Source organism: Neolamprologus brichardi, chromosome 2 (genome assembly GCF_056152115.1).
Source record: "Neolamprologus brichardi isolate AB-2024 chromosome 2, ASM5615211v1, whole genome shotgun sequence".
Classification (NCBI taxonomy): domain Eukaryota; kingdom Metazoa; phylum Chordata; class Actinopteri; order Cichliformes; family Cichlidae; genus Neolamprologus; species Neolamprologus brichardi.
The window spans coordinates 34,617,332-34,643,357 of NC_142105.1; the positions used below are offsets into that span (position 1 = coordinate 34,617,332).

At 40.1% G+C, this 26,026-nt stretch overlaps 2 protein-coding genes across 4 annotated transcripts; one reads left to right on the plus strand and one right to left on the minus strand.

Annotated features, from left to right (window-relative positions):
- Positions 1 to 3,089: 3,089 nt before the first annotated feature.
- On the minus strand, positions 3,090 to 14,015 carry gsr (glutathione reductase). 3 transcript variants are annotated; one of them, XM_087851796.1, is made up of 13 exons: positions 13,850 to 14,015; positions 12,935 to 13,100; positions 12,164 to 12,190; positions 11,981 to 12,069; positions 11,100 to 11,169; positions 10,862 to 11,009; positions 10,721 to 10,775; positions 10,529 to 10,628; positions 10,188 to 10,442; positions 8,407 to 8,518; positions 5,545 to 5,676; positions 5,262 to 5,395; positions 3,090 to 3,762 (listed from the first exon to the last, which is right to left on the minus strand). In XM_087851796.1, exons 2-13 carry the CDS (start codon positions 13,076 to 13,078, stop codon positions 3,613 to 3,615), a joined length of 1,416 nt encoding a protein of 471 aa, XP_087707922.1. In that variant the 5' UTR covers positions 13,079 to 13,100; positions 13,850 to 14,015; the 3' UTR covers positions 3,090 to 3,612. The 3 variants fall into 3 exon arrangements, with proteins under 3 accessions (XP_087707922.1, XP_087707921.1, XP_087707920.1); XM_087851795.1 differs by having other exon boundaries at positions 13,549 to 13,953; XM_087851794.1 differs by lacking the exon at positions 13,850 to 14,015 and having other exon boundaries at positions 12,935 to 13,515.
- Positions 14,016 to 16,028: 2,013 nt separating this feature from the next.
- znf518b (zinc finger protein 518B) lies at positions 16,029 to 21,436 on the plus strand. Its single transcript, XM_006803244.3, has 2 exons — positions 16,029 to 16,174; positions 16,554 to 21,436. Exon 2 carries the CDS (start codon positions 16,707 to 16,709, stop codon positions 19,185 to 19,187), a length of 2,481 nt encoding a protein of 826 aa, XP_006803307.2. The 5' UTR covers positions 16,029 to 16,174; positions 16,554 to 16,706; the 3' UTR covers positions 19,188 to 21,436.
- The last annotated feature ends 4,590 nt before the right edge of the window (positions 21,437 to 26,026 follow it).

Genomic DNA, 26,026 nt, shown 5'->3' on the forward strand with positions numbered 1-26,026 from the left:
AGAATAGAATAGAATAGAATAGAATAGAATACAATAATCCTTTAATTGTCCCACAAGGTGAAATTTGGTTGTAACAGCAGCCAGAAAGACACATATACAAACAAACAGTACACAGGACACAGAGCAGAAACATACACAATTTTTCTTACATATTTACATTAAGGACAATGGTTACTATAAACAGAGTACTGTACAGTTATTAAATTAAATAAAAATAATTACAGATAGGAGGCAAAGCAGGTTGTAGTGCGAATCGGTTGATTAAATTATTGCAGTTACAGCACAGATGTAAACCTCCATGTTTGTTGGGAGCAGTTCTGATTGTGCAGTCTGACAGCTGCAGGGAGGAAGGACCTGCAGAAACGCTCCTTCATGCATCGAGGATGCAGCAGTCTGTCACTGAAGCAGCTCTGCAGCAACATCTACATGCATGGGGTGGGAGACTCTGTCCATCAGAGATGTTATTTTGGCCAGAGTCCTTCTGTCTCCCACCACCTGCACTGGGTCCAGGGTGCATCCCAGAACAGAGCTGGTCTTCCTGATGACTTTATCCAGCCTCTTCCTCTCAGCTGCTGACTGCTGCTCCAACACTGTAAAAAATGACAGATGCCACCACAGAGTCATAGAAGGTCTTTAAAAGCGCTCCCTGGACTCCAAATGACCTCAGCCGCCTCAGCAGGTAGAGTCTGCTCTGACCCTTCCTGTAAAGAGCATCAGTGTTGTGGCTCCGGTCTAGTTTATTATTCAGGTGAACACCCAGGTACCTATACGAGTCCACTATCTCAATGTCCACTCCCTGGATGTTCACCGGTGTCAGTGTGGTGGGTCAGCGTCTCCGGAAGTCCACCACCAGCTCCTTGGTTTTCCCGGCGTTGATCAGCAGGTGGTTCTGCTGACACCAGTCTACAAAGTCCAGAGTCCACTGTCTGTACTCTGAGTCGTCCTCACCTGTGATGAGGCCGACTATGGCAGAGTCGTCAGGGAACTTCTGTAGGTGGCAGCGTGGGGAGTTGATGGAGAAGTCTGCAGTGTAGAGGGTGAAGAGGAACGGTGCCAGCACAGTTCCCTGTGGCGCCCCCGTACTGCAGACCAGCGTGTCAGAGACACAGCCCTGTGACCTCACATACTGTGGACGTCCTGTGAGGTAGTCCAGTATCCACTGGGACATGTGGTGTCCACTCCTGATAGCTCCAGCTTGTCCCTCAGAAGTTGTGGCTGGATGGTGTTAAAATTTACATTTGCCAAAAAACAAACAAACAAAACAAAACATCTTCAAACAAATAAATAAACATTCTGTGGACTGACTTTTGGAACGTCTCCATCCTGTTAGATGTGGTGTAAGCATGGTGCTGCTAGTGCGATGATCTGCGGCTGCTTTGCTGCAGAGCTTCCCAAAGTGTGGGGCCCGCCCCCTAGAGGGGGCGCAGAGCCATTGCGGGTGGGGGGTGGGGTGGGGGGTATGGAAAGGGAAAAAAAACAAAACAAAAAAATCACGGACAAACAGGATCCCACATTCCTGGTTTTTACTTTACAAACACTTGTTGTAATGACGAACTACTCCTGACATGTTGGAGATGTTTGCTCTTTATACAGTAAAGTTACAGCAGGACACAAATAACATCAGGCTGATCCTGCCACGATTTGTTCCCCCTGTCTAAATCACGCACAAACAGGATCCTACAATTGTTTATGTTTTTAAACCCATTTTGCACAAAGAGGCATTTTTTGAAAAATGTATTTATAGCAATGTTGAATAATATTATTGCACAGGAAAAAAACAACACGTAAAATAATGACACTGTGACGCCTCTGCCTTTGTAAATGGAGGGACAGTAACGTGTGTAAAACCTGCAGACAGTCAGATTAACAGTATTTTGTTTCTATCTCCCATTCTGCAATTCATCTCATGTAAACAATAACTTTGTTTCCACTTTGTTATTTTCCACCGGTTGTTCCTACATGGGAAAGAGAACACTTTATGGATCAATTCTGCAACAGCAAACATGGTGGGAAAATGTCTGTGTTAAATAAAAAAGTTCCAATTTAAAGGTGAAGCCACTATTATAATAACTGAGTGTTTAACACTTAAGTTGACAAAGGAAGGCATCTGGGGGACAGAGAGTGTCCTCCAGTACATATTTCTTGGGCCATTGAGGATATGCAGCCACAGTGAATGCAGATGAAACAGATTTCAAAATTAGACTTCCCTTTGCTGTAATGCAGATTATTTTATTATGTCAATACCCACTGCAAAAGCTTGCTGTGTGAAGGAAGGCTGGTTATGAAAAAAGTGCCACAAAGTTTAAAAAGAGACGAAGAAAAAGCCTCTTTCACATCATCTAAGAGATACATTTTTATATTTTTTTACATGGTACTATATCCTAATGAGTCCTTATCAGACCAGGCGATGCATTTTTAAATCTTCTGTTGTTCAATTTTGGTGAAGCTGTGCGAATTGTCACCTCAGTATCTCGTCTGCTTCAAGATTTGATATGTTGTGTATCCAGGGATATTCTTCCGCATACAATGGCTGTAATGAGTGACTAACTAGTGTTGCCTTCCAGCTCAAAGCAGCCTGGCCTTTCTGCTCGGATCTCTGGCATCAACAAGGCATATTTTCCACAGTGAATGGTACTCACTAAATATATTGTTTGTTGGAGCATTTCTCTTGAAATCCTGGAGGTTGCTTGAGAAAATCCCAGTTGTCAGATCAGAACTTGTGGCACTAACCACGTCATGCTAAAAGTCACTTGCTGCTGTGTAATTGGATGAACAGATATGTGTGTTAACAAGTAGCTCAACAGGTATATCTAGTGTGATCTAAAGTGGCCACTAAGTGTAGAATAAACTGTAAACAGCAAGGGTATTTTGTTGACAAATAACATCCAGTTTCATCATACTTTTTACAATAATTAAATTCTGAAAGTCACTTTTTAACTTGAAACAGGAAGTATCTCTCTTTAGTTTGAGTGGGGATTTATTCCCTCTACCCAAATAGGGGAAGTGCTTCATTTATTGCCCAATCAACCACAGAATTTAGTCACTGAATAAGAATAAAAATCACAACATTTAAGAAAAAAAATCTGCAGGTTTATTGTTTTTTTTTTCTTAACAGTACAGTAGATACATGTCATGACCCTGCATTGGTAGGGAATAGGTGCCTTAAAGAACAAGCAGTGCTTGTTATATTCATGTGACGAATGACTGACAAATCAAACACATACACTAGGAGAGAGGTCGTTTGACTTCCCAGCAATCTCTTGACAAAAATACCTGCAGATGCATCACTTCCATTTCACAATCATTAAAAAGGAATCCAGAGTTTTCAACCCATACTCAGGAACCACAGTACAGTCTAGGAAGACCATAACTTGGTCTTGGTCCATTTAGTTAAAAATGAGAAAAAAAGTGAAACACTGCGTACAAATAAGGTCACTTAAATGAGAGAAAAATGGAAGCATGTAGGCTGGTTAACAAAGCAAGTCGTCAAGCTGATGCGAGAGCAGTTCGAAGGCGTGACTCTGTCCTGGTATGCTCGTCTGTGTTGCTGGTCGTACAGGGAAGCAAGAGGCGTAGCGGGTGGGGGGATGCCTCGGTGAGTTTGTTTTTGCATTAACGCATCGTGACAAACTCCTCGGATGAGGTGGGGTGAATGGCGACTGTCTTGTCAAAGTCTGCTTTGGTAGCACCCATCTTGATGGCCACAGCAAATCCTTGTAGCATTTCATCACAGCCAAGGCCCTGCATGTGCAGCCCTACCACCTGTGAAAAATACAGTCGTTTTTATTTTAAAAGAACTGCAGCAGAGTGAAAAGAAACTGTTAAAAGATTTTAGTCGAGGCTTTAATGACACTTAAAGATGGCTTCAGGACTGCCTCCTGTATTAGTTTAAGTACTTCTAAGTTATTTTTTTGGAAAGTCTCTATTCTTCAATCCTGGTATATATAGCTGTGAAAGTGTAGAAAACAATTGCTTACAACATATGAAGTAGGGCTGCCACGATTAGCCGACTAGTCACGATTACGTCGACTATTAAAATCGTCAACGACTAATTTAATAGTCGACGCTTCGTTTGAAGCTTTGTAAGATCACAAAAGACGCAGGAATAAGTAGTAGGATTTAAGAGTGTAATAACGGACTGAAACAGAAGATGGCAGCACTGCATGTAGAAGGATGCCAGCTGCCGTTAAACCCCGAAGAAGAAGAAGAAGAAGCTGTGTCCCAGAATTCATAGCGCAGCCCAGCTCAGTTTCTAACAATGGCGGCAGCTAGTTAGTTTTAATATTACTCTTATTATTCTTTCTGGGTCACAAAATAAACGTTTAACATATTTTAAGGCGAGAATGTAGCTGTGTAAACCTCAAATATCTGCTCAGTTTATCAAGACACCACATATTTTCAAAAGCGCTCCGACGTTTTCGGAGATGTCTGTTAGCCACTAGCTCGATAGCTAGCCGGGGGCTAGGCTAACTAGAGCCGTGAGAGCACCGGACTCCCGGCAAATCGTCTTCAAACCCACCGCTGTCTTTCGCTACTCAGGTTAAATATATATGAGTCACTTAGATAACTTAAAAATTTTATTGTTTGGCTTTTTTAGTGTTTTATTTGTTCCTGAGTAAATCGGTTTGGCTGAGATTAAAGTTATAGTTTTTACACAGCTGAATAAACATCAAGCAGACAGCTGATTATCAGAAGTGTGAGATGCTCGAGAATTTACTCCGGTGTCCTGTTATATTTTAGATAGCAAGGAGTTTATTAAACTTCACCGAAACAATCTGCAAATTTCATTAAAATTTAACAAACTATCATCTTGTCTTTATTTTTAGTTAGCACATACCTTAAACACTTAAAGCTGTAAGCTAATGATAGTTATATAAGAGCAGATGCTGCTGCTGGTGCAATAAGCTGTATGCTGTACGTCCAATGGATGATGATCTGATTAGTCGACTATCAAAATAATCGTTTGTGGCAGCCCTACTATGAAGAGCTCCTGTATTACTGGTTGGGGGAAAAGGCCCCATACGCTAACATTTACTGGTGATGTCTTAGCTCAAATGTGGTTGTTTACGAATAAAAATAATGCACTTCAACGTTAAGATGATTTAGAGAAGAACCTCCTTTTGTTGTTTAAATAATAGAAATAAATCATCAAGAAGATATTCATTAAAATATTCATTATTTCATAAATTTAGGTAACAGTACTAATGCGCTAGAGTCCCATTTATTTAGAGCCTGTTGTCTGGAGAAGAGATGACACTAACCTTCTCCTCTTTGCCCACACACACCAGCTTCATGATGCACTGACTCTTCCTGCTGGTGATAGCGTGATACATTGGTGTGAAAGAAGTCTTGTAAATCTTCACGTTCTCCTTCCCTCTGGTTTTAATGGCCTCCTCTGTGACACGAACATTATCAAATGTGAGGACAATTTTACATCTTACTGAGTAAAAATGGGAATAGCGCATAAGATAAACGATTAAATGTAAGCCGGCCACAGAAACTGAGTTAAACCCACCTAGATGTGTTTTTTATTGTTCTACTCACCCTCTGTGAGGCCCACCGTGCCGATGGGTGGGTGGCTGAACACCACAGTGGGAATACAGGCGTAGTCCAACTTGGAGTCCTTCTTTCCTTCAAACAGTCTGTGCGCCAGCTTTCTGCCTGCAGCAATGGCAACTGTGCAAACACATGAAAACCTCATCAGAATGCTGCTAACACTCAAAATGCCCACAAAAGGGCATTTTTATATTAAAAATAGGTAAAAAAAAAAAAAAAAAAAACCCCAAACACTTCAAAATACAGAAGTAGAAAAAAGGCACCAGGAGAAGAACTTCACCAGGATATCAGGCACATGCAGGGGGGGGGGGGGGGGGGGGGGGGGGGGCTAGAGGGGCTTGAGCACCCGCCCCTTTCCTGATGGGTGCCCAAAGTGCCCTTTTGTTGAGGCTACTTATTTAAAAAATACATTATTTTTTTTAATGTGTGTGTGTGTGCGGAGTCCTGTCTGTGCCCCTCAACAATAATATTTAACTATTAATCACAGTTTTGCTAAATAAAAGGATCTGGCTTGCATCAGTCACATGATCACATTTAACCAATGATCGCCCTTGACAACAGAACGCGCTGGTTACGAGCCGGGAACGAGCTCACAAAGAGCACGCGCATTTTTTGCGGTCCGGAGCTGTAGGAGAAACACAAATTAATTCAGAGACACAGACTGATGCGACAAAACCAGTAAGTAGGTGTACAGCGTACACTGTGGTGTGTAGCACACAGGAGTATTAGCTTATTACGTACACGTTGGTCAGCTGTCTTGTGGCAACTGACGAACTGAAACAAACGAGCGTGCTGTGTGTGCAACAGCGTAACAAACATTACCTGTCCTTTTATTAACTGCACAAGTAGTGCTGGTCATAGCTGCTGGCTACCTGTGTAAGGCTGTCATGGGTCTGTAGCTCTGTCACCGTTTTAGGGAACATATTTAGTTTTAAAGTAAGTTTCCGGGCTTTTCCTGCCTTTCTGGGGGGATTATATTTCACTAAAAACGATCTAATGTGCATGTCCACATAATTATGCATTATTATAATTATATTAAAAAACACACGCTATATTTTAAAGAACATACATTAAGAAGCAGATTATATTAGATTTATATTTTAAATAAGACAAAATTTGGATTTTACAGCAGTAAAATTATTGTATCTCTACAGTTTAATAAGCTTTGCTCCTGCACAGAGTGGATAGTGAAACAAATGGAATCATCATAAATACATTATTTCATATTTATTACTTCCCCATCCTCATTGCTTTATTATTGTAGCTCTAGTAATAAATAATAATGTAAGGATTCTGGATCAGCACCACAGTATATACAGTATTCTGAAGAAGGTCTAAAACGTCACTGTGTGTGCATGTGTGTGTTTTATTTAGATGGATTTAAAAAAAATATTACTCATGATATAACATTGTCCAGACATGGCTGGTAAGGACATGAGGAGGAAACAGTAGAAGCTGTGTGAGGCTACTAAAGGCAGGGCTATAACATTTTTCTGTCATCATTTTATTATAGATTAAGTGCTGGAGTTGTTAGGTGTGGATAATTAGATTATAGTTTATTGCAATAGCAAGTTGTGCCTTGTTCTCAGATAGACAGCAAGTGGAGAGTGATATATGAGATGATGGGATGGAAGGAAGAAGAGAAGCAAAGAGTGATTCACAGGCAGAGCCTAAATTATTTCTCACAGTTTTTTGTTGCCTTATGGTTCCAAGTGCTGTCACCAATCTTTGCATTTTGTTATTATCTCATGACACTTGTTTAATCAGCTACCATCTCTCCTATGAACTTTTTAATGTCTACAGTCTAAGATCAGCACAGCCCTGCCCTTCCCATATTAGATTCTTGATGAATGTGTGTTGTTGTTATTCAGCCTGGTTCAATGTGCCCCTTTTTAACTTTGAGCACCCGTTAAACCTCTCTGCACGGCCCTGCAGGATACCAACATGTTTTGTCAAGAAACCTTGGTCACTCAATAAAGTTTTCTTTTACTCTTTTGTATTAAAGCTTTGACCTCAAATAAGAGTTTTTTGTTAACTACAGAGATGAAGAATAGATTTTTTTGGTTTTATTCGGCATTCATCATTTCACCCTGCCCTCCTCAGAAGTTACTGAAAAAGACCAATTGATCCACTAAATATAGATCAATAATAGACTCAAAAAGGATTTCAGAGCTGACATTTGGGACCAAATCCTTGTCTGAATACTGTTTTCTTTGTTCACCCACACGAGCCTGAGTCATACCTGAAAAGCCTTCCTGTCTGAGCGCCCGACCCTCCCACACGCAAGAAACCCGACGGTTGTAAACACAACAGACTCAGACTCCAAGATCACGTTTGTATAGGACAAATTTCTGGAGACTTGTCATTTAAAGTTTTCCTATTTAAAAACATATTTTTAATATTTAAGTCTCTTGAAAAAGCCACTTCACAAAATTATGTTTCCCCTGTAATCACTCCAAACCATGGGTGAGGTCACAAAAATGCAAACCTGCCATTTCAGAGCTGTTATTTGGAGTCACCCGTGTATGAAATGTGTGTATGTGTGTGGATTTAAACTTGAGGTAGGTCTTTCCTCTAATAGACACAGAGATGTTATCCATTCTCACAAAGCGACTTACACATAAGATCTCTGATAATGTCCTGTCAGTGCACTCATCTGCAGCCTTCACGGCTTTGATATTCAAATATCCTCTATATAGCAATAAAATCCATTCAGAGCTATTAAACATAGACCCAGAAACCTTTAATCTAATATCACCAGGCTTCACTCAGCAATACTAATTATTTACAACATCAGGAAACAGGTTGGAAAGAACACACACAGACACAAAAAGTGGATAAAGTTTCTACCGGGTGTGAGAAGAGCTCTGCCACAAACATCCCCGACAGCGTAGATCCCCGATCGACTGGTGTTCTGAAACTCATCCACGATGATGTGGCCTCTTTCGTCTGTATCCACACCCTGACAAAGAAAACGAAAGAGAAACGAGTAAAAATGTGAACCATGGAGATTAAAACTAAAGATTAGGCCCATGTTTTCTCCTAGTTCCCTTTGAACTGGTCATTAATCTTGGAACGGTCTTCAGCTTTCCCACAACATTAACGTCTCAAAAGAAACCTCCCAAATCTCCCATCCTTCTCTAAGAGAGAGTATTGTAGAGAACCACAGTTCGGATGAATAATTTTTTTAAGGAAAGGTAGTGCATGTTTTGCCTCTTTCTGTGTGCTTCCTTACTGTATGATACTGACAGTGAATAAGAGACGTGCGACTCAGAAGAGAAATCCCGTGTGGGGCAAGAAATAACGATGACTCAGCTAAACTGTGGAGGATTAAATGTAAAGCAGAACAGACAAAAGAGAGACTCACAGTCTTGAAAAGCCTGAGAACATTCAACATGTTTTGAACAGAGCTGCTTAAACTGCTGCTTTGACAAGTCATTCATTCTTCCTTCATATAACAAATGATTCAAACTATGTTATTACACATTAAATCTAAGCTCGGTAGACGGATCAAAGACAGTCAAAAGAAGACGTCGGCGTAACTGAGACTTCGCTGCCCCGCCTTCATTTATCAGATATTTATGCCAGAATTTCATGCATCACCTTCAACAAAGTAATAGCATGTGGAAACTGTCCAGTCTTGTTCCCAGATTATCTGTTATTAAGGCTTAAGTTTTTGGGATACCGGTTTTTGTATTCTTTTTGCATACAAGCCTTAAATTATGAAATATTTTATTATTATTTGTGGAAAGCAGTTTCATGTTGGTATGTGTGCCTAAGACAGAGTTATCGAAAGACATCTGCCGTCCTGTTTAGGGATGCACCGATACCGATACTGGTATCGGGTATCGGGGCCGATACTGTAAAATGTGTGTGTACTCATACTCGTAAAAGTTAACCGATACCAACTTATTTCATTAATCAGAGGGTGGCTTGTCATTTCTGTTGTAGTTTTTTAGATTGGCCACTAGGGGGCCAATTATTATTTTATTTATTATTTATTTTATAATTTTTTATATTTTATTATTTATTTAATAATAATTATTTTGTTTGTTTGTTTACATTATGGACACTGCAATAATTTAAAAGTTTCATTTATTTGCAAACCTAATTTGTATTTATTTTATTCCAAACAGAAGTGTTTATTTATTATTCTGAAAGCTCGAGACAGTGCCAATAGTTCAGTGATATTTTGATAAATTACAATGTGGAGACTCTGCAATAATTTAACAGAAGTGCTGATTTTTCACTTGAAATTTTTTTGTGGTCATTTTTATTAAGATTTTATTTTTTATCGGCAGGGAATATAATAAAACCTGTCTTCCAATTAATTGTATTTGTGTGTGTATGTGTGTGTGTGTGTGTGTGTGGTAGAAGTATCGTTTTTTGTACTCTGTATCGGCAAGTACTTAGATCCAAGTATCGGTATCGTATCGGTTTGAAAAAATTAGTATCGTTGCATCCCTAGTCCTGTTATAATCTATAAGGACGATTATGCAGCGGTAGTGTCTTACGGCTCAGCGCTACATGTAAGTAGCAAATAATATCTCCCAATAAATAAAATAACAATAACAATAATTTGCACATTACACTATCCAATCTACAGATAAAAATCACAGGTAAACTGTTACCATCTCGCCGATGTTCAGTCCAGCTGTATTGGGCTGCCTGCCGATGGCCCAGAGAAGGCAGTCCACTCCCTGGATGGTACTGATCTTCTCCTCGTCATTCTTCTTCTCTGGGTCTTTGGTAACCACCGTCACCTCCAGCCCCTTGTCCGTTTTACTCACAGACTTCACCTGAGAGTTCTTCCACAAATCTATACCAGAGTTTTGCAGTTCTTTGGTGCAGTTTGCACTGATAAAGGCGTCAAAGTTCCTCAAAACCTACAGATAGAATACGAGAGTATGACCGCATGGCTCCACGCTTCTAAAACAGTCATATTGTGATTCTGTGTTGTCGTTTTTCTTACTCCTGTCTGTCGAATAATGAGGGATGTTTTGGACCCTAAGGTGGAAAGAATGCCCGCCATCTCCACTGCAATATAACCAGCACCCACAACCAAACTGCGTCTGTAGGAAAAAACAAACAAATGCTATAATCACAGACCTCCATGGTTCTCATGGTCTCCCATTAACATCAGTTAGGCTGTATACAAGCTTACTTTGGCAGTGTTTCAAGTTCAAAGAAGCCATCACTGGTAATGCCCAGGCTTGCCCCTGAAATTGTCAACAAACACAACAGCTGTAATCTTCTAAACATCTGACTGATGCTCACTGGTAAAACAAAGTATAGCATGTATTACCTGGCACTTCTGCATCACTCAGAACAGAAGGTTGTCCTCCAGTGGCGATGAGGATGTGAGGTGCTGTATATTTTCTTCCATTGACTTCCACAGTCGGCTCACGATCGTTTGTAAACCTGGCATAACCTTGAATGGTTTGGATTTTAGCCTGAAATAGAGCACATATGAGTTTCTTTTGCACTGCAATTACATTTGAAAAGAACAGAAACCAAACGAGCAGAATTCATCTGACACTTACTTTGTCAAGATTGTTGCGATAAATGCGATTTAGGTGACTGACGTACGCATCCCTCTTGGCTTTTAGGGTTCTGCAAAAACATAATATAAATTATTCAACCAGCTAAAATATGTTGGTAATAAACCATCATCACAAGGAATACTTGTCTTGTATCACCCTTGTGTTGCCATTTCTAGAAAAGGAATCATAAAAAGCATAAACTGTTACAGCTCTGCTGTAGCCTCTCACAGAGACTACAGGAGAGCTGAGATGGTAGAAAAATACAAGAAAAACACAAGTTTGATGAAGAAAAACTAATTTAACATCTGGTTATATCCAGTTGTATTTAGTTGGCTAAATAAATGAACAGCAGTGAATCTCAGAGTAGCAACACAAGCCAGCTGATCACAGCCTGTACAGAAAGAAAATTGGAGCTCACAATACAAATTGTGACTTATTTCTGAGTAACTCTTTTCCCCACACTGCACCACTACAACTCCCACCTGCAAAATCTCACTTTAACCCTGGTTGCACACTGAAGATGTTTGTGGAGCACTTAGTACTCTACTGTAATCCATGCAGGCACACCCAAAGCCCAGCACATTCCTCTCACACTAGCGTTATATTTCGAAAAGGTTTCCTCGTCTTGTAAATGTAGTCGACCACTCCTTCCAGGAAGGCTTATCTTCAACAGTCATTTTTGCCCAACTTCATTGTGCACAGAGATAGAGAAGTGGGCTAAAGTTAAGCATCACAAAGTAACTGACTGAGAGGTTGTGGGGAGAAATGAATGCTTCTTTGTACCAGGAAAAACCACAACAGCTTTTAAAAGAGTTCATTGTAGTTGCAAAAAAAGAAAAAAGAAAAAAATCAAGTAGACACTAGCAGAAACTGTAACTTACTCCCAACTGAAACGAACGTCTCCAGTTTCAAAGCCATAATCACCATGATCGTGCAGATATTCGGCATGAACTGCTGCATTCCACATCACCTGAGAAGAAGAGCAACAAGAGCCGGCTTTGAGAACTTGAACTTTGAGAAGTGTAAAACCTTTTATTATAATAAGAGTGTAAAGAAAAAGGTACCTTCTTAGGGACACAACCAACATTGACCTGAAAAAAGGAAAGAAAGCAGAACAAATGAATTGAGTGAAAGCTGGTCAAGTAGCAGTGATACAGAAAGATTATGGAAGAGAAACGTTTTAGACTAAAGCTGCAGTGACAGGAAGAATATTCATGTAGTGTAAAAGAACTGCAGTATCAAAAAATACAATGCTGTGTCTGTGTTTCATAAAACATTTTACAAAAGGAAAAGATGTAACAGATTAGGTCAGGCGCATTCATATGGCTGTAAAGTAATACAACACAGCATTCACTTATCAATAAGGAAAATATATGCAAATATAACCACACTGTTTTTCACTGTGGCTTTGTGTGCTTTATGCCAAAACCATTGGACAGAATGGGTTTAGTAGCCATTTCTCCCCCTGATGTTTTAGCTGAAAACAAACTATAGAGGCCTGATTGAACTAATAGTCAGTACAGATAACGCATTTAAAACCACTTCTTTCTTCCTCATATTGCGGCCTTGTGCAGATAATTTCAAAATGCCTCAGTTACAACAGATTCAGCTCAAGGGAACAGGAGGGAACAGGAATGAGTTACAGTTTTATAACCTCATCGGCTGCTTTGTACTTCAAACCCACAATGTTTGTCAGACACACAAAAAAGGAGTCGGGAGGTTTCGCAGTGAATCTGGTAACTAACGCGTCTGTGTGCGTGTGCGTGTACATGCTGAAGAGGTGACAGCAGTAGGGAGGCATGTCTGATTGGTTTTTTATTATTATTTTTACTCACGCAGGTACCTCCGAGTTTGTGACTCTCGATCACGGCGGTAGCTGCTCCGAGCTCCGCCGCTCGCCGAGCCCCGGCCAGACCTCCAGACCCGCCGCCGACCACCAGAAAGTCGAACCGGGTTATCTCCGACAGGTCTGAGGCCATCCCGCTACTGATAACTCCGCGTCTGCAAAGTGACAAGAAAAACTGTTTCCTGAGAAGAAACCAGCACGGAGCTCGAGTCCGGGCCAGCTGTTTTAATAGTGCCATAACCAGGAAGGGCGCAGGAAGGCAGGGCCTGTGTGTCGGGCAGACCGGGCGGTGGGAGGGTCAGTGAAAGCCACTGCTGTGTCATTGTGAATTACAACAATGGTGTGCAAATCCCAGAAACTGTTCTGACAATAGTCATGATGATCCTCACATGAGCTACAGTATGGTGGCTTCAAAAACATGAATAAATCGGAGCATTTTCATGCATCGAGGGTTTGATGAAAATATTTAAGGATATTTAAGGAGATCAGGCACTGGCGACTCCAGATTTAAGGATATAAAGTGAGCATCGTGACAATATTCAGAAACGCTAAACACACATCAGTAAAGCCCGTTATTTGCCACAAACTTACTGGAGTACTCACCTCGGTAATGCCAGTGAAACGGACATAGTAGGAAACAGTCTGCAGACTCTTGTGAACAGCATGTTTTAATTATGGCATTTTAATCAGAGCTATCCATCGGGTGCCTTTTGCCTCTCTGACAGCCACTGCAAGCTGATAAACGCGTGTTGTTTGACTTTATTACAGCACACACAAAAGCTTCAAAGCATTTCCTGGGTCACTGGGTGAGCCCCCTCCCCTCTATATTGCCCCGATTTAGCAAACTGCTGCCTGGTCGTGTCTAAAATAATCAGTCCTTGTGCGAGATAATGGAAAAACTAACCGACAGGTAAAAACCGTAATACTGTGATGGTGGAAGACGCCAAATTTGAAGAGTAGCGTAGATCCTCCAAAGCCTTGCGTTGTTTTTGTGGGAGATTTGGCGTAAATAACAGGGGGAGATGTGGCAGATTTGCGTGGTATTTCTTTCAGAATCACAGGTCCGTTGCGCTCAGCCTGTCAAGAAAAACAAATGATGAAGTTACACTTCTCACAGGGCCTTTCAAAATAAGAGTACGCTCGAGTAGCAGCATGCATCATATTACTTTGTGAGATAACGCCTAAAGGAAACGAAGAATCAAACAGCAGTCGAGTCCATAATGTTTTGTACTGTGATATCATTTTCTTTTCTTTATTTTTTAATGGATTTTAAATTACACAAGATGCCAATGAAGTGCAGACCATGCCAGTGCATGACAAATTAATACATTTCAACTGACTCTTTTATAGCTTAACAAGAAGGCCATCTATAGGCTCAAAAACCCAAATGAATCTCTCAGAAAAATAGCACAAATGTTAGTAGTGGCCAAATAATCAACTCAGACACCCCACAACACCACACAAGACAAATACATTATTATAATTATATTTATTATTGGCAATATTTTTCTACAGTTAAGAAAAACAACTTCAAAGCATCTAAAGAACCAAGAATACCAGCAAGGGGGTATGTGTATGATTGTCAAAGTCTGCAATCAAAAGGCAACTTCACAGAGCCTGCACAGCTCTGAAAAGATTCTTTGGACAGATGAAATCAAGATTAAACTGTACCAAAATGATGGAATGAGAAAGGTATGAAGCATACCACATGTCAAATATGGTGGAGACAATATTATGGTATTGGCATGTACTAGTGACTCAGTGCAACCAGTTCACTTGTGCATATTGCAGATGCTGCAAAACCGGTTGGACATCGTGACCCAAAGCGTGCTGAAAAAGCAACCCGAGCATTTCCCAAAGGAAAGACATTGGATATTCTGCAATCACCAGATGCAGGCAAAGGATTTCCATCCAATGATTGAAAACCCCCCCATATATTTAAAACTATGTCAGTTTGTCCACTTCATATTGAGCTGCTGAAAATGGATACATGCACGAGCAGCACGAACACAGTTTCTGCCTGGCAATTGCTTTTGACATGCTGCTGGACAGATCAATTACATGCTCTCGTTACTTCCTCTTTATTTTAGTTTTATGGCAGCTGACATCCTTGAGAGTTGCTTTAACAGCCAATAATCATCCATGACTTTGCATTTACTGTAATATGATTTGTATTTGCGCTTATCAGCCTTACTTCTGACATTTTTGGAAGGAAACCAAGCAGGAACTGTCCCTGTTTATCACTGGCCATTTAATCAGTTTATTCACATGTTTAGCACATCATTTCTATGCACATTAATAACATGCAATTGGACAGAAAACCAAACTTTGCTGTGTTTAACACATATTTTTATTTGCAGGCTTCCAGCAAATTAATACATTTGCACAATAACCCAAAATGCCCTTGTACATTAAGTCAGTGGTAAGATTGTGAGCCACATCAGACAGTGCACAAAAATCCATGCCTAGCAGGATGAACTATATCTTCACTACTAGATGCTACATTTGATTAAATCCCTCGACATTGTCATGTAAGATGATGTCAGTCTTACTGTGAGTTCACAAAAACAATTTTTTTAAATCAATCCAAAAGGGTTTGAATCTTTAAACAATCCCATTTTCTATTTCTAATTTACCATATTTGTCACAAAATTGATCAATATTTTCTTAACTTAATTTATTTTTATTGGTTGAAATTTGTTGTATTTTGTCTGTTATTGAACCTAAAAAGATGTTCTGATGTTTTTCCTGCCATATATTATTTTCAGCTCTCTGCTGTTTTTGTTCCTCTTTATTGCACTTAAATCATCAGTGTTATCTGCCTGTTAATACAGGTGTTATACTGTGGCAGCCACTGAGTTATATTGTTTACATTAAAAAACGTTCAATAAATAAAATATTAATAGTTTCTTTGTTGTGTTAAATAATATTATTTGCTGATGATCTGACTGGAAACGAAGGACACAGAATTTGTTATCACCAAGATTTCTAAACATGTTGAATCAGCTATATTTTTAACGTAGCGTGCTCTTATTTTGAAAAGCAGAGCAGCTTTCTTCCGCCATTGTTTTTGGTAGCTACGGATGGCTAACGACAAGCTAACCCAAAGCGGCTCGGTTGGTGGCGTTGACAAGCGTTAGTATCACGTTCAAAGAGTGGATTTTTTAAAATTCATTTTATTGAAAAAGATATCACCGACCAAATCGCTGTTTCGTGACACGGCAATCAGGTGCGTATGAGGCATTTGACTCTGTTGCAAATATAAACAGTTGTAATGTTGGCCGTCGTCTCCGCAACCCCCCTGTTGTAGTTAGGTAGGGCCTTTTCGTCACGTTCAAAGGAAGAAAGCTCAGCGCGCACGGAGAAAAATGCAAATACAGACCAGTGCAATGAGTTTGATTATTGCATTTTATTGTGCTGTATTGTTTTGATTTGCCTACACGCGCGCACAGCCAAATAAATATTTGCAGGAGCTGAAAATGCTGCATGAGCTGTGCGTGAGAGGAGGGGCTTCACAGGCCTCGTCCAAGTGTAAGCATAGTACACAGTGAGGTTACGTCAATCATTTGTTTCTTAATGTTTTTGTTTTTCTTATGTGTCTTTCACAGGGAGAGACATCGTTGCAGGTGCGTCAGTGTCTGCTTTCCCCGGACATAAACCCTGGACATCAGGTGAAGATGGATGTTTACTTCAGGGTGTCACATCAGCCTCTGAAATTGTGAGAATTACTGCCAGATGGCCAGAACACCTCACTTCTCATTATGAAGCCTGTCAGCTATCAAAGCATGCCATCCTCTGTGAATGGTGGACATCCAAATTTGTCACTGGATCGCGTGTTGACCACTTCAAACGTGAGGTATTGTGAGAAATGTGGATTTGCGTCTACAGATGCCTCAGCGTTCGAGAAGCATATGGTTGAGCATATGGGGACGCGGTTTTACTGTTTTTATTGCAACGATATTTCCTATAGTGAGGCGGAGTTAAACGCGCACCTGAAACGACACACTTCGAAGTATCCATTCAAATGTCCTCACTGTGGACAGGGCTACATGAGGAGGCTGTGCCTTGTTAAGCACATTGAACGTTTGCATAGTAAAAGCATTATTCAGGTACCTGCTAAGCCTGGTGTGACGAAAAATCCGCAGGTCCCCGTCCCCAGTGCCTTAACAAGCCTGCACGCTGCTGATCCGTCATCGCTTCGGCCGGTTGTTCGGGTGACGGTACCTAGCCCGAGTGTACCTGCTGTCAGACTGGGAAAAGACGAACAGAGAGCAAAAACACTGGAAACGAAGGTATCGAATGTCACTAATGGCAACCCAGAACGTCTTTCCCCTTTGAATGGACTCATTCAGCACAATAGAGCTCTCACAGTTTCTCTGCCAGAAGAAGTAACAATTCCTGCTGGCTGCTTGGTTGAACTCGTTGAGGTGAAAACTGTAAATGGGACAAAAGAACTAAAGCTGAGGCTCGTTTCCCAACAAGAAAACGAGTCGGTGATAAAGGACACGAGGATGACAGTTTCTCAAAACACAGCGCTGGGGAAGCCATTGTCATCGACATTAATCAATCACACCAACACGGTGCGGCCTGGCAGTATGGGCATGAGCACTATTAACAGGAAATCATGTGACGCAAAGATGGTGAATGTGGAGCGCCCTGTCGTCCCGGTCAGTATTTCCAACAATCTCCCAGTGAGTCCAGTGAGCAAAGAAAAGAGTGGACTGAAAAGGGTATCACCGGAAATAATCAACTTGGAGTCTAACGTAGTCATCCCTAATAAGTTTCCCAAAAATATCATCAGTCCTGTAAGAGAAGGGGTAAACAGTGGGATCAGAGTTACGCAAACAGCACCGGTGAGCCACGTAGCTCCTCTTCCAGTTATCTCCAGCAGGGTCACCAGCAGGTTGAACACCACCAGCCTGCATCCAAGCAGCATGGTTTCTCAGAGAGTGATGGATGAGAGAAAGACCTTACTTCCAGAGTACCCCAAGAGTGTTCCATCCAGGAGAGCGGGTGACACGAAAAACATGCAGGACATGCCGGTGGCTATGAAGGTGGAACCCGGGAAGATCTGCTTCAAGAGCAGCGCTGCTTCAAAACCAATCAAAGAAGTGGCACCCTTGAACCAGGACAGGATTAAATCAACTTCTCCCTCCATAAGAAGTTCCATTGTTCCAACTGTCCAAGTGAGACCACCAATATGTCTCGTCAGTAAGGATAATGTTCCAACTCAGTCTTTTTCATTACCCAAGACTATAAACAAGCTTGTTTCAGTCAAAACTCCTGTTTTTTCAAATCATGCCAAGTCAAAGAGCTCAACTTGGATGCCGGAAGTCAGACTAAATGAGCTGGCAAAAGAGAGAGACGTTTCAGAACCGGAGAGCTTCCCCATCATATCCTCTGTGTTTTCATTGAGTCAGCAGCCAGAGGACGCCCAAGGTCCCATTCAGCCATTGGTAATGGCTTTGCGAGGCATAGTGATGGATAAAAGTAGCAGTTCTGTCAGTACGACTCAAGATCAAGTTAAGATAACAAACACGGAGCACATGGACAAGACCCTGACATTAGGGCCCAGCCCTCAGGTGGAAACAAAAAACGCATCCTTCATCTGTGAGTCGTTATTGATGGAGCAGACGGAGCCTGTAGAAGCAAAAGACCACAATAAGGGGGTTCATCACTCTCCTGCACTGACCCACAACCATGTTGCTATCAAAGAGGAAAAAAAGGTCCCTCTACCACCAGATGATAATCAATCCAGTCACAGTCCTGCTTCAAAATCTTCAACACACGAAGAATCTAATGTTGCAGAACACGCAAAGGCATCTGAAACTGAAGAACCTCTCGAGCAAATGGTCAAAAGTGAGCAGGACTCAAAGTTTCTGACTGTCACCCTGAAGAGGGTGCAAGTGGGCGTGTGGAAGCAAACCAAGAAGGGACTGAAACTTAGAATATCCAAATATAAGACTCAGGTACCTGTGGACAGTGTAACTGACTGTACAGTCATTTACCCAATGCCGCTGAAAGTGGACCAACCAGTGAAACGACCGGGTCCAAACCAGCCGGTGGTAGTGCTCAATCATCCAAAGCCTCGGGGCTCCGCACAGAGAACGAGAGCTGATCCTTTTGCAAACGCAGGAGCTTCTGAAGTGGTTCCAAAGTGCCAAATCTTGAAAATGAGACTGAGCAAAGTGATGGGTCAAAAATATGAGGTGATGGGTTGCACCGTCCGAGTGTTTCCATGAATGTATTGGACAATTCATCATTGGAAAGAAGTATACATTTATGAGGAAGCAGTTAGTATTACAGGAAAGAGATGTTTAAGGTCAAAAACTGACAAAATCTCAAGCCAATTATTTTCTTTATGGGAGAATAAGAGTAAAAAATATGGACGTCTGAGTATCACTGAACATTGTCTTATATGTATAATATGAACTATTCAAGTGCAATGCTGTTTGACTGCTTTGAGTCAATGAAAATGGACTGAATGCCGTTATAGATTGCAGTCAAAAACACAGATATTAAGTACTGTTTCTGAGGGTTGAGAGACCAGTGGATATGTCATCAATGCATGCTGTTTATTTAAAGGATAATGTTTTTTATTTATTTATTTTTTTTACTTTGCATCAGTGAAATTTTATGGGCATCCATGCTGCCACCTGGAATAGGTGCAGTGATGGGTATTCAGACTTTTTCCTGCCTTAAAATTGGCCTTTGGGGAGAGAAGTTCATATTTAAGGCAGTGTTTTCCCTTTTTTTTTTTTAAACAGAAAAGTTTGCATTTCCTGTTATTTCCTGCTATTTGACACAAATGTATTTCATGCCTGTGCGAGTTAAACCCCACTTTAATAACAGTTAAAAAATACTGGTTAAACAGTCCTTGTGATTTTCCAGCCAAAACCTCTTTGGTGGGACCCAGATGTTTTGTATATGCTGGTTTTAAGTATGATTAAATATTTATAATGACATTTTGTAAGATGTCATTCCTTGTGACTGAAAAGAATGAAAATGTCTAATTGGCATAGTTCTAATTAGGTCAAGTTTGGGCCAATAAATTTCCAGTTGAGTCATTATTTATTTGTATTTTTAAAATAATTTGCATCTTTGAAGGCGTCCCAATCGCTTCATGTTTGTTAACACGGCCGATTGTGTAGATGACTGTGTGCGGTGTCTAAAAAAAATGAACAACAACACTAATAGCCGTCTAAAAGGTTTGTCCAGTTTTAAAAGCTCCTCCAAATTTTAGCTGGAAAAATGTTACTTTTCATGTCAGCAGTTTTGTAGTTCTGCGTTTAGCTACTCTTTGCAAAATCTACTGTTTGGAACATGTTACAGAACCATGTTGTATTTTTTAATTAATCATTGATAACTTTGATTGGTGAACCAATTAAAAAAAAAAAAAACTACTGCAAAGTGTAAATAATGGAACCTGGGCATACACTCAGCTGTGTTATCAGTTCAGATAGGATATTAATCACTGAGTCTTGCAGAGATACAAAAGTCTGCCAGTTGTACATCTGTGTGAAGTGAAATGTTACAGAGCTTAAGGCTAAAATTTAGAGTATATCTACTAATCCAGACATAAGGATGATGATGATGCACTAAAAAAAGTTCCCTAATACTTTACGGTGTCATTTTACTTTAAAGCGCAAAACGAACGTCCTGAAGAATCAAGATAGTTTTTTATTTTTGTTGTAATTTTTTGGTTTTTATTAAATTTGGCTCTGTAATTAGTAACGTGATTTTTTTCTTTCCTTTTTTGTGTGATTGACTTATTTGAGTTTTCTTGTGACTTTTTTTTTCTCTCAAGGTTTAAAGCTCCACCTATGAGAGTAATCTAGAGAAGGCAGAAGCAACCTAAACTGGTCAATTCCTGTAATAGAAGTATTTTCCTGCCATGACTATGAGACAATGGTGACTTATAGACAATTCAAACCTGTTGTATATTTTTCAAAATAATCAAACGTAAGCAATCTTCTGTCCTGAGACTTCTCAGATCTGTTTTACTTTACGACAGCATATGTGTGTTGTTTATTATGTATTCACAGTGTACAAGGTGCTAGACCTATGATCACATTTGTAGGTTTTGGTTGCCCCAGTTTTTATTACACGTGTGTGTATATGTATATATACATATATATGTTTTGGGTCACTCAGATTTTATGGTTTATAGACCTATAAATATAAAACATGGTAACTGGTGTTCATACTGAGTAGGGAATGGCCCCTTCTGGAGCACCAACACTTTCCTTACATTGCAGCTAAAGCTGCTGTGCAGTTATATATTCATTATCCTAAAGTTGTTTGACATGTCTTTATGGCTGTTTTCCTTTTGCCTTTTAATTTAATCCTCATCTGTGTGGGAATTAGTCATATTCCAGTTCAAGTGTTTTTGAGTTTTATTACATTCTCAGTGTTCATTATCATTGTGATCCATGCTTTTATAATAACAATTGTGTAATTCCTCTTTTATTAAAAAAAGTATAATTGACAACGGTTTGACTGGTACATTTTTTCCCACCAACTGAAACGCATCACTTAAAGTTCACTGTAGATCAACGGTAGTTTAAATCTATTAGAGCATACGTGGTCATTTTTTCTGTTTTTTTTGTTTGTTTTTCGACACCCTGTATTGTCCTGTTTGTGACATTGGGCCACCATGCTCAACATCAAACTAATCTCTGCAAATATCTTAATGTACAAAGTCCAGGCAACATTCAGACAGTCAAATTTGCTTAGGAACACTCCTGGCTACCTGGGTGTATATGGATGGTATCCGTAATAAGAGCTAAACAAGCGTAAACACATGACTGAATGCTTTCTTTATTACCCTAATTAGCAGAGGATCCATCTGATAACCCTTTATAAAAGGTTATACCAGGTTATATTAAACCTGCGTGTCCAAACCACATTAAAGTTTGGACACAGATTTTCATTTAATGTTTTCTCTTTATTTTCATGACTATTTACATTGTAGATTCTCACTGAAGGCATCAAAACTGAATGAACGCATGAAATTATGTAGTAAACAAAAAGTGAAATAACTGAAAACCTGTTTTACATTTTTGATTCTTCAAAAAAGCCACCCTTTGCTTTGATTATTGCTTGGCATTCTCCCGATGACCTTCATGAGGTCGTCACCTGAAATGGTTTTCCAACAGTCTTGCAGGAGTTCCCAGAGATGCTGAGCGATTTTTGGCCCTTTTGCCTTCACTCTGTGGTCCATGGGATTACGTCAGGTGACCGTGGAGGACTCTCCTTGGTCAAATAGCCCTTGCAGAGCGTGGAGGTGTGTTTCGGGTCATTGTCCTGTTGAAAAATAAATGATGGTCCAACTAAATGCAGACTGGATGGGATGGCATGTGGTAGCCATGTTGGATTGGTGAGCCTTCAATTTTAAATCAATCCCCAACAGTGTCACCAGTAAAGCACCCCCCACACCATCACGCCTCCTCCTCCATGCTTCACGGTGGGAACCATAAATGTAAAGACCATCCATTCACCTTTTCTGGGTGGCACAAAGACACGGTGGGTGGAGCCAAAGATCTCAAATTTGAACTCATCAGACCAAAGCACAGATTCCCACTGGTCTAACGGCCATTCCCTGTGTTTCTTTGTCCAAAAAATCTCTTCTACTTGTTGCTTTTCCTAAATAATGTTTTTTTTAGCATCTGTTTGACCATAAAGACCTGATTGGTGCAGTCTCCTCTGAACAGTTGATGTAGAGATGCGTCTGCCACTGGAACTCTGTGGCATTTATCTCATCTTATCCTCAGCAGCAGAGGCGACTCTTGGTCTTCCTTTCTTGGGGCAGACCTCACGTGAGCCAGTTTTGTCGTAGTGCTTGATGGTTTTTGGCAACCGCACTTAGAGACACACAAGTTTTAGCAATTTTCCAGACTGACTGACCTTCACTTCCTAAAGCAATGATGGACTGTTGTTTCTCTTTACTTAGCTGATTGGTTCTTGCCATAATATGAATTCTAACAGTTGTCAAATAGGGCTGTCAGCTGTGCACCAGCCTGACTTCTGCACAACACAACTGATCCCATCCCCATTAAGAAGGCAAGAAAGTCCACAAACGAACCCTGACAAGGCACACCTGTGAAGTGAAAACCATGTCTACATCACGAAGCTCACTGAGAGAAGGCCAAGGGTTTGCAGCACTGTGAACAAAGCAAAGGGTGGCTACCTTCAGGAGTCTAAAATATAAGACATATTTAGAGTTATTTATCAATTTGTCTTTGCTACAAAATTCCATGTATCTTGCTTCATATATTTGATGTCTTCAGTTTGTAACTATAATGTAGAAAGAAGTCAAAATACAGAAAAACCATTAAATGAGGTGTGTGTGCAAACTCTTGACTGGTAGTGGATGAACTTGTTGCCTTGTGTAAAGAATATACACAGTGCTTACTAAATGTATTAGACCACCTGTCATAAAAACAAGAAAATGAAAATTTTAGAAATCATAAATATTTTCAAAAATTTGTGAATTCATACTTTTATAGTCAAATTTGAGCTGGTATACTGGATTTAATTAAGGTCCAGTGTGTTTAATTAACATTTTGGTCACTAAAAGTAATTTTTATGTTCAGAACTGAAAGTAAATAGCTGTAATTTGGCGTGTTAATTAAATGTGCCTCACAAGTTTTTCAGTGTTTTTTGCAAAATAGTAAATAAAACTCAGTAAATTAAAATAAGTCAAATGGATAATTACAATAATTCTATTTAAGCATTGGAAGTATCATTTTGATTCAAGAGCTTGTGCATACTGGAGGATTAACCATTACAAAAACATATTTAAAAAAGTATCGGCCTTTCGTAGTCCATGTTTGGATCAGTCTAGTTTCACTAAAGCCGATCCATGTTAATGACAGCCATTGTTATGTTTTCAGGAGCAGTGTGCAAATGCAGTCAGACTCTGTACGTCATGCCTTCCATTTCCTTATCCCTATGGATCCTCCTGCTCACCTTTCCTTGATCTGTGTAACCAGCAAAAGAAGGTCGCAGGTAATTTTACCTGACTGCTATTTTTGAAGTTAGTACCATCTTTTTATATGGTGATTTTCACAGACATTAAAGTCACGCTGCACAACAATTAAAACACAATATGCAAAGAGAACCATGGTAAAACTGAATAAAAATAAATTAAAATGTAAATAACAAAAAATGTTAGCAACCCTAATGCCTGATTAAACAGAAAAGCTTAATCTTGGTACAATAGACTGAAAGGCTGCTACCCTGAGTCTTCAGTCTTCTATGAGAGACAACTAATAGATTTTGAGCTTAACAAGTGTGTTTAATAACAAGCTGAGATAGGTGATCTGGAGCTTGTCCCTTTAGGACTCTGTTTATAAGTGTCAGACTTTTAAAAATGAATTCTAAAAACACTTGAGAGCCGATGTAAAGAGAATAAAAGGGTAATATGAGCTCGTTCTGTAGAGTCTTGCTGCAGCATTTTGCATTGCCTGGAGGAGTAACAGAGGATTTGTCTAAGCTGACAAATAGTGGTAGAGTAATTGAGGTGCAATGATCTAAATGCATAAGCAATGTTCTATAGTTCAAAGAAAGACACCAAAGATCCCAAACATGGCCTCAATCTTGCCAGACTTCAAAACAATCAGGTTATTGGAGAAATCCAGGATAAACCATCAACTGGAGTGGACAACCTATCCAGCTGATCAGGCTTAAAAGTTGTGTACAGCTGAATGTCGTCAGCATACAAATTACAAGAATTGCCAGAAAAAGTTTGAATGACACTGGCTAGAAAAATGTATAAAAGGAAAATAATAATGGACCCAGGACTGAACCTTGTTGAACCCTACAGGTTACGCAAGCAAAGTAAGAGGATGTCACGTGATCATGTTGGTGTCACCAGCTTTTATTCTTGTCCCTTAGGAGCTCACCACAATCTGACTAAAAGAAGAACTTCAACATTTTGGCACTCATGTTGAAGCCTTTCAGCTTCAGAGTTGGCTCGCCCCTTTTTTGTATGCTGTATGTTCAGGTTTTTCTGTTTTTCCAGACCTGAAGGGTTTCGTTTTTTATTAAACAGTTTTTTCAGGTAGCTAGTGATCCGTGGTTTGTTCACAAAGCAACAGTCCTCGCCTCACAAAATCTGATATATTTTGTGATGGTCAAGTCAAAAGTAAAGTCACTCCACCTCTTAACAACACTTGGGGAGAGGATGCCATTTAACAACCTGTTAACAACTGCAATCTCCCAACAAAGGAGTGGGCAGGAGCTGAGTGACACTATGCATTCTCCATTTGCATACAGTGGGCCTGTTTTCTCTGGTGGGGCAATGGTGACTCTGTTGAAGAGTTAGTAATGTTTTGTTCAGACAGACATGGGTATCAAGTACTGAATTCAAAATCAATCTTGTCGCATACAAAGTTGTACGTAACGGGGTACATCATATCCTAAAGACCTTACGGTATTTTATTATCTCAACAGAACACTTTGGTCTAAGTGAAGGTTTATTTAGCCCTCTCTTCCATTAGTTCCTACTCAGATTGACTCGCCATGGATCGCTATAACTCGACTCGGATCGACTGGTTTTCCATTACAATCCAGTACTACTTAACCTGCGTGGTTGTCGTCATAGCAACGTGTCTAAGCGTCCCTTTACGTAACTAATAAGCAACACGAACGGTACAAAAAAGTACCTGCTGACCGTGCCGAGTAATAGAAAAGGGCTTTTGTGATTCCTAGAGATTCTAAAAGCAGTGTTCAACTATCAAACCTGTCTTGTGGAGCCTTAGTTTGGGTTTGGGTGACAAACTTAAATTTAAAAACTTTAATAAAGCTTACAGTTATGGCTGGATCATGGCACTGGTGGACTGATCCCTGCATACAGGCATGAACTAAAACTTTCTAAACTTGTTGCAAAGACATTTAAGGAGTGGATTAATAAGGCTATAACGAATATGCAGGCGTGTCTGGACTTCACTGAATGGGAGAACTGTGATCCAACAGTCTGATTTAGTATACAAATGCTGTGACGTCCAACTTCCGTGATGACAGCTGCATACCATCACACAGCAGGGTGAGTTATAATAATGCCGAGCCCTGGTTCAAG